General features: G+C 40.6%; 2 protein-coding genes across 3 annotated transcripts in view; both read right to left on the reverse strand.

Moving 5' to 3' along the window:
• LOC126502967 (cathepsin Q-like) overlaps positions 1-8,798 on the reverse strand; it is an 87,760-nt gene extending 78,962 nt beyond the window's left edge. Inside the window, exon 1 of the mRNA XM_050144385.1 lies at positions 8,725-8,798. The gene's annotated coding sequence lies outside the window, so the exon portion shown is untranslated. The remainder of the gene's footprint in view (positions 1-8,724) is intronic.
• On the reverse strand, positions 2,571-8,805 carry LOC126502969 (cathepsin Q-like). 2 transcript variants are annotated; one of them, XM_050144387.1, is made up of 8 exons: positions 8,725-8,805; positions 6,309-6,445; positions 5,901-6,023; positions 5,666-5,812; positions 4,983-5,207; positions 4,404-4,563; positions 3,562-3,679; positions 2,571-2,939 (listed from the first exon to the last, which is right to left on the reverse strand). In XM_050144387.1, the coding sequence occupies exons 2-8, from the start codon at positions 6,432-6,434 to the stop codon at positions 2,840-2,842; spliced, it is 999 nt and encodes a 332-aa protein (XP_050000344.1). In that variant the 5' UTR covers positions 6,435-6,445; positions 8,725-8,805; the 3' UTR covers positions 2,571-2,839. The 2 variants fall into 2 exon arrangements, with proteins under 2 accessions (XP_050000344.1, XP_050000345.1); XM_050144388.1 differs by having other exon boundaries at positions 3,562-3,765.
• Between the last annotated feature and the right edge of the window lie 247 nt (positions 8,806-9,052).

Here is a 9,052-nt window from a genome sequence, read left to right on the forward strand (position 1 = left end):
CTGCCACGGTCAGAAACTCACTCACCCCAGTGATGTCTCTCCTGGTGCCTGGACCGGAACTCCTTGCTGCTTGCCGTATCTCGTAAACAAAGGACCTACCTAGCTCGCTGCAGGCAGGCTAGTGGGGACAAAGGAGCTAGCACCCTCCCGTTTGCCCTGCTGATTCGGATTCGGTCCTAGAGCCCCGAACAGGCTGGGCTGGGAGATGTTATGTGGTCAAAGAGGGAAGGGCTGTTTTTTTTTGTTTTTGTTAAGAATTTATTGGATTTAACATTTTCTTTTACCAACGAATCTATTTCCTCTATAGGATCTTCAAACCTGAGATTCTCTCTTCTATGTCTTGTATTCTGTTGGTTATGCCTGCATCTGCAGTTTTTTTTTTCTGCTATAGCTGAAAACCAAAAAGCATGCAGTCAGTATTTCATCAACACCATTTAAGTGTTTTGTGGTAGGACATTTTGAAAGAGCTGCAAGGTTTTACAGCTCAAGCTGAGTCAGGAAGCCTCTCTTAAATGAGAGCACTTGTCTCTAGCAAGAAGAGCCCATCTGAAAAAAATGCTGTTATTAAGAAGCCATGTTTAACTCTATTGTTTTTTATCTAGAATAACTTTCCAAGCTCTCTCAGGCTTATGTGGATGCAATCACCCCATGTTGGGCACCGTTTGTTGTCAGATGTTTTTCTGTCACATTTGGTCCCTCAATCATTAGGTCCTAAAGAAATCACACAGAGGTATACATTAGTTATAAGCTGATTGGCCCATTGATGGAGGAAGGTCATTGGTTAATTATAATAAAGAAAGTGCTTGGCCCTCATAGGTTAAAACATAGGTGGGAGGAGTAAACAGAACAGAATACTGGGAGGAAGAGGAAGTGAGCTCAGAGATGCCATGCTCCACTCTCTCGAGCACAAGTGATGAAGCAAGCCGCCAGGTCAGACATGCTGTTTTTTTTTTCCTGTAAGACCGGTGCTACACAGTTTATTAGAGATGGGTTGATGGGGATATCAGAATTAGCCAGTAAGGGCTAGAGCTAATGGGCCAAGCAGTGTTTAAAAGAATACAGTTTGTGTGTTGTTATTTCTGGTGTAAATCTAGCTGTGCGGGAGCTGGGTGGGACAAAAAGCAGACCCGCAGCTCCTACAACAGCCCATTATCTCAGGCATCTTATTAACTCTTATAACTTATATTAACCTATTATTCTTATCTATGTTAGCCACATGGCTCAGTACCATTTTTGGAGGGGCAGTCACATCTTGCTTCTTCTGTGGATGGGACAGGACTATAGAAAGAACTTTCCTTTTCCCAGAATTCTCCTGTTCTCCTTGATCTGCCTCTACTTCCTGTCTGGTTGTCTTGCCTATACTTCCTGCCTGGCTACTGACCAATCAGCATTTATTTAATATATAATTGACAGAATGCAGACCACTGTCCCACACCATTTCTCTCCTCATTTGCCTTTTCATTCCTCCTTTAAGAATTCTTTTCATAGCTATAAAGGCTATTTCTGTCATTGTCATGTGTTTCAGCTATGTTACACTTATTAGAGCCTACTTTAGTAGGGTTTCTAGGCTCCAGTCAATGCCAACACAAAGTTAATTAATGAATGAGGGAGAGTCTCAGCCCAATTCAATGCAGTGAAGGAGCTCATGGTACCATTGCACTGCAGAGAGGGGCCAAGAACTGAAACTGGGGTCCAGCATTGGGACAACATCTGTCAGGGTCCAGCCTCAACAGGGTTCACATGTTCCAGGGTAGGGGCATGTGGATTAGAAATATTCAAAGGAACAGAGATACAGACTCACAGAAAACAGTTGGAATGCCAATTCAATGAATACTGAATTTGCCTGCATTTATTTTTCCATATACTTATATAACAAAATCCAAAGGTAGGGGAAGAAGTCAAAAGATTGCTTCAACATGATACACAGAAGAAATAGAGCAGTTATGTGCCTCAGTGCCTGAAGCATCAAGAAACTTCTTTCTGAGTTAAGTATTCTGTTGTTTAGGCAGGACATGCAGCAATCACACCTTAGACCAAGCATCCTGAAGGCAGTCACTCCTTGGGCCAAACATCCTGTCATCTCCTTGAAGAAGCATAATATATCTGACCTCTCAGACCTTTGGTCAATGTGCAACATATCCCGCTCTGTGGGTCATCTTAATACCCAAAGAACCAAGTAACCACACCCTAGGTCAAAATATTTTATTAGTAGACACACCTCAAGCCAATCTTCTTGTCAATAGCCGTGAAGGAGAAAGAATAGGCATGAACTCTCTGATTTTCAGTTAAGGTAGAATGAAGCTACTTCTGTGGACTTCCACATTTAGTTAGCTAAAACTTTCAAATCCAGATATTGTCATAGATTCCTTCAGAGCAGGATTGCTGGTGGATAAACAGAATCCCTAAAGCAAACCAGAGCGATGAACAGTACATTCTTCAAGAAGAACCTACCCACTGTTTCTTCCAGACACCAGCACAACACTGAGTCCCACTTCAAGGTGAATTGCATGTTTGACAACAAAAAAGTAACTGCACAAAAATATATATATATATATAACTAGAAATGATACTTGAATTTTAATTTTTAAATGATTTTATTTCCACAAGCATTAAAATTAAAAATAAAGTTACTGCAGTAATCATAAGCACTCATTAGATAGAGGCAGTTACAAAACTTATAATTTCAAATACTTGAAATCTCCCAGAATTCACACTGCAGTGTGGATCTTGAGAAACTCAGCAGTTTAACACACTAAGCAAAGGCTGGTCTTTGAAGTGGATTTAACCTCTCTGGAAATGCAGTCTCCTGCTGACTGCTTCCACGTGGGTATCAGGCTGCTCACACAAGAGGGTAGTGGGCATATGAAGCAATTCCACAGTGGTTGTTCCTGTCCTTGGCAAGTTTCATGTAGCCGTTCATGCCCCAGCTTTTTCCCCAGCTGAAAGAAATCATATTCTATTTAGTAGAGATATTATCACATGCTGGATTTATTACAATAGGCAAGAGGCCAACCTAACAAAATGATCAGGAAAAGCAGAGGGTCTATTCCTGAGTACCAAGAGGTGCTTCACACAGGCATGTAAAAACCACAGCAGGATGACTTTCTAACGTTACATGTTTCAGAACTCTCAAATGTATCATAGTTTAGAAAATCAATGTCACATACATGACATTGACAGCCTCGAAACCAGTGAAGCGTTGGGAATTCTATGATAACATATTGTTAGTAAGTTCTTAGGGCTATATGAGAGCTGAGAAAGTAAAAGAGCTGAGATCAGTTTCAAGAGCCCCGGGAAGGCCAGATTGACATTATAGTGTGCCGGTAACCCACATTCTTTGGACACAGAAACAGAACATAACCAAGAACAAGCTGGCTAGGCAGAGTAAATAGTGAACTATTAGATCAGCAAGAAACACTGCCTCAATATAGAAGGTATAGAATGACTGGGAAACAACTGATGCCTGGAAGAATCTCCTGGACGAGATCCAGTGCATTTAACCACTGAACCATCACTCCAGCCCCTGGAATTTCAAATACAGATTTTCAGGGCAATTCATACCTGTTCTTGATCAGCCAGTAGTTATTACCATCCGTTTCATTTCCCTCAAATCCATAGCCAACCACCAGAATTCCATGATTCGCAGCAATACTGCTGCAGTTTGGCTCATGATAAATGCCTGGGAAATAACAGAAGCCGATGTGAAATGCACAGGACACCTGGGAGTGACCACAGCCACCAACAGTAGAACTATTTCAACAGTCTCTGAAATTATATAAACTACAATCAGACTTCAGCTAAATATAAACTGCAATCATGCTTGAACTCAATATAAACTACAGTCAGACTTGAGCTAGATGAATTGTTCGCAAGAATGCTAATACATACATACATACACACAAACACACACACACAGAGAGAGAGAGAGAGAGAGAGAGAGAGAGAGAGAGAGAGAGAGAGACAGTTTCACAGAAAACTGAAGAAATCCAAAGTAGTGAGTTTTACTGATAGCTATCGTCTGCATGCATATGGATTGACTCCTCAGAACTTTGTAGTTTTTCTACTAGTCTCATGCCAAGTTAAACTTAGAAGGCATGAATTATTTAATCAAAATGCTCTGGTATAATTTGATTTCAAATAATCAGTTTCTATAAACAACTAAAACATCCATGAAATGGAGAAGAGATGAAAACTCAGCTAACCCATAAGTTTTTTAAATAGGATACATTAGCTTTCATACGAGGGTGCATCAGGAGAGATTCAGTCCTCAGGACTACTATTTGGAGATGAGTAAAGTCCAGAAACTTAACCATTCGCATCATATTTTACTTAACAAGTCTTAGAACTTGTCATAACACAGAGATGTCACAGTTTTTTTCTTCATTCGAAGGAAATATGCTAACCTTCATTGTAGAATGAAAAAGACTTATACACATGCATTCCAGCAGCAATGGGCCCTTGATTTGCTACAGCATCCATTAGGACATCCTCATCTTCTGGGAGGGCCACATATTCTCTGATTTTAGCAGCTACATTCTGAGGGTTGTATCTGCATGGTCCTCCCTTTAAAGGTGAAGAAATAAAGGACTCAGTTTCTTCCAACTCTTGGCAATTTGCAGCTGAGCACACAAACGTCTGGGTTATTGTAATTCATTCCAGGAAGTGAAATGGTACTAAAAGATCTAGAACTGAAAATAAGTTCTCTTGTCTTCAATGACAACCAATAGTTCCCCCTATCCTTTAGAAAATTTACTGCTCCAGAGATCTGTATTATATGTTTAATAGTTTCTATCTTCTCGATGTACATGGAAGACAGTCATACCAATATCATGATAGCAAAACTTTATGCAAAGGATGATACTTAATGGCTGTGATGATACTGTACAGAGAGATTCTACCATCTTATCTGATTGCAGAAGTGTATCATATCTACAGTTGTTCCTCGCTACAGGTTGAGCTGAAATAACATGAGGTCCACTTACTTTTTTTTCATATGGGTAGGTTGCCTCAGCCTCCACACCTCCATTGTGCAAAACATACCGATAAGCAGCGTATATGTGACCCCATGCACAGCCATTGTTGCCATGAGGTTTAGAACAGTCCACTAGGTTCTGCACGCTCAGAGGAATGAGTTTGCCTGTCTTTTTGTACAGTTGTCCTTCTATGGCACCAGTTGCAGCAAAAGCCCAACAAGAACCGCAATTGCCCTAGAGTGAAGAAAATATGGTCTTTCACAAACAAATACTAACTCAGGTAACAACATAGACAGGTGAATAATTTGTGAACATGAGAAACTGGCAGTTGACAGATGCCTAGAAAGGAATTGTCAGTCTCAAAGAAAACTTGGATGCTGGTAGTGTGCACATGCTCCTGTGGGTCCTCCCACCACATTTGTGAAAGACTTCTTGCTTTTATCGGTTATTAATGACAATAGAAGGGACGTGAACTCTACAATGACATGTGGTAGAAGTTCATATCTGGAGAATCTGTTTACTGAACTGTCAAGATCAATATATATTGGAAAATGTATGAAGATTTCAAAGAAGAAAATATATATTTTAAAAAATGAATTGCAAATCTCTCCTCATTCAATAAGAGAACAAAAACACTAATTTCTTTCCTCTTCAATATGGTTTAAGAAGAAGGGTGGGTGGCACTGTCAAACCTGGTGCCGCACAGGGGTCACATATCCTTCTTTTCGCCAATCCACAAATTTGGGCAAACCGCTAAGAGCTCGTTTCCAGATGCCTTTCCCCCTCTTGTGAGTTTGCATTGGGAAAGCAACGACCATTTTGTCGAATTCTTCATCAGTCTTCAAGGAAAAGTACATAAATGATTATAAAAGAAAAGACTATGTAAAACACACAAGAGGACACAGTGTGAATGCATGTCACACTCACCATGTCACCAAAGGCGTTCATTTTCATGGTGTAGCCATTTTTCCCCAGGCCATTCTCCCCATTGTGAAGTTTAATCATTTTCATGTTCTTTTCCCATACTGTTCTCCTCAGTGCTTCTTCCTCCTGGATAAGAACAAAAATGGGTGACATTTCTTTATAATTAAATCCTGTACGAGCTGATGTTGTGGATTTGCTGCCCAGGTGATTAGAGTCCCAGGAGAGCTAGTCTAGGACACAAGAGTCACACCTTCTCCTCATACTGACAAAAGGGAATCTGGCTACCCATTGCTCACAATGGTTGTGATTAAGCAACCTCAGTGGTGGTAGTTGTGGTGGGGCATGTATGACCCATGTATGCCTAGACAGCTGCACTCTGGGGCCCTTCTGGACAGTTTCCAGGATACCAACCAGGCTGTATGATTTTTCATAGAGTATCTTCCACTCTTCCCATTCAGCATCCAAACTGGGATCAAGTGCCGAAACACGTGACCCAACTCCTAAGCACAGGATAACCAGGAAGATAGTAGGAGTCATATCTGAAGAACCTGGATTAGAGAGAGAAATGAAGACATAATTACAGCAATGCTTTTATGTCTTCTTATTCCAAAACAATTTTATACAATAAAGGATTGTCTGGAGGCATTACCATCCCTGACTTCAAACCCTATTACAGAGCTACAGTATTGAAAACAGCTTGGTATTGGCATAAAAACAGAGAAGTCGACCAAGGCAATCAAATAGAAGACCCTGACTTTAATCCACAAACCTATGAGCACCTGATTTTCAATAAAGGAGCTAAAAGTATACAATGGAAAAAAAAGAGCATCTTTAACAAATTGTGCTGGCAAAACTGGATGTCAACCTGTAGAAGAATGAAAATAGATCCATATCTATCACCATGCACAAAACTCAAGTCCAAATGGATTCAAGACTTCAATATCAGTCCGAACACACTGAACCTGATAGAAGAGAAAGTGGGAAGTACTCTACCACACATGGGCACAGGAGACCACTTCCTACGTATAACCCCAGCAGCACAGACATTAAGGGCCTCATTGAATAAATGGGACCTCCTGAGACTGAGAAGCTTCTGTAAAGCAAAGGACACTGTCACTAAGACAAAAAGGCAACCCACTGACTGGGAGAAGATCTTCACCTACCCTGCAACTGACAAAGGCCTGATTTCCAAAATATATAGAGAACTCAAGAAACTAGACTGTAAAAGGCTAATCAAACCAATTATAAAATGGGGCACTGAGCTGAACAGAGAATTCTCAACAGAAGAAGTTCAAATGGCCAAAAGACACTTAAGGTCATGCTCAACTTCCTTAGCGATCAGGGAAATGCAAATCAAGACAACTTTAAGAAACCATCTTACACCTGTCAGAATGGCAAAAATCAAAAACACCAATGATAGCCTTTGCTGGAGAGGTTATGAAGAAAGGGATACACTCATTCATTGCTGGTGGGAATGCAATCTTGTGCAACCACTTTGGAAAGCAGTGTGGCGATTTCTCAGGAAATTCGGGATCAACCTACCCCTGGGCCCAGCAATACCACTCTTGGGAATATACCCAAGAGAGGCCTTATCATACAACAATACTATGTTCATAGCAGCATTGTTTGTAATAGCCAGAACCTAGAAACAACCTAGATGCCCTTCAATTGAAGAATGGATGAAGAAAGTATGGAATATATACATATTGGAGTACTACTCAGCAGTAAAAAACAAGGACTTTGTGAATTTTGCATGCAAATGGATGGAAATAGAAAACACTATCCTGAGTGAGGTAAGCCAGACCCAAAAAGAGGAACATGGGATGTATTCCTTCATAAGAAATTAATCCATATGTGGTCAAGAAAAGTTGTTGAATTATTGTCCCAAATATTTTTTAAAAGATTGTAGAAAAGGTCGAGGATGTGTTTGAACTGAGTCATCCACTGGTATTTATTTGATCCAATATAAAATGAAGAGCCTGTCCCCAGAATTCTAGCAGTGAAAACTTTTGGTGAACTGCATCTCACTAGTCTCCATCCTCTGTGAAAAACAGAAGCAAAAGACAACCATTTTCTTAGGATATCACTGACTCATTTTTTATACCAAGCAAAATTCTCTCACATGGTATTGGATTCTACTTTCAAAATAGGTCAACAGTTGAGACTACATGATAACATAAGCATTTTTAATGTACAGAAAGTGGTAGGCTTGACTTTACCCCTCCCCTTTTCAATGAAACTTCATGAAATATCTTCTATAAGAACGTTGGAAGAGTCATTTATTATTACTTGTGTTCTGCTGTTGAGAATACGCAATCAAACTCCCAACTCACTACCTATATGAGGATAGTATCATATTAAAAACCAACAAGTGGCCAGAACCATGGGAGTAGGTGGAGTACAATACCAAGTTCATAGTGAGATTATCAGTTTCTGAACTTGCAGGATCTCAAAAGCAACACTGCCCAAAAGACTTGATAGGAACATACCATCTGCTACTAAGTCTGTCCATGTGAACTGAAAACAGATCCATTCTGGGGTTATGTGCAAGAGATGATCTCTTCCAGACCAGCAAGTGCCAGTGATGGTTACTTGTGTAAATTTCTGGAGTCAGACCCAAACTTTTATGTAATGAGACCCTCCCTATAAAAACAGACCCATAAGGCATGTAGTGTCTTCTTTACCTTTCCTACCCATTACACTACACACACCAGGGTTGCTAAGGGTTAGACTATTGTCTTTGGCATTTTACTTGATTTTCCCTGGAGTCTCTCAACCCCCACCCCACAAGTACCTGACATTCTGCCTTGGAAAGTCATGGTCTTACCTCTCTGTGGTGATGGCCACTGCCTTAGTCCACTCCACGGTCTCAACTCCTCAGAGGTTGTTGAGGTTCCAGAGTCTGACACAGCAGTAACTTACTCATGCTATAAATCTCAAATATCTACCCATTTGAGCCCGTCCCTCAGTCATGCTCTCCCTTTGATTGGCTGTGTTACTGACATGAATAATTCTTCAAGCACTAGTACTTCAGGCTCTTTCTGAGAGATAACCTCTCATTTTCCCTCTGGCATGGCTGTGGGATTCCTCTCTGGACAACAGGAAGCTGACTTGGTGAACCTTGTCAAAGCAAGTTGGATAGCAGTCCTGTAGGC

This window comes from Alexandromys fortis, unplaced genomic scaffold (assembly GCF_014885135.2).
Source record: "Alexandromys fortis isolate MF-2015 unplaced genomic scaffold, M_Fortis_MF-2015_v1.1 scaffold_1, whole genome shotgun sequence".
NCBI lineage: Eukaryota > Metazoa > Chordata > Mammalia > Rodentia > Cricetidae > Alexandromys > Alexandromys fortis.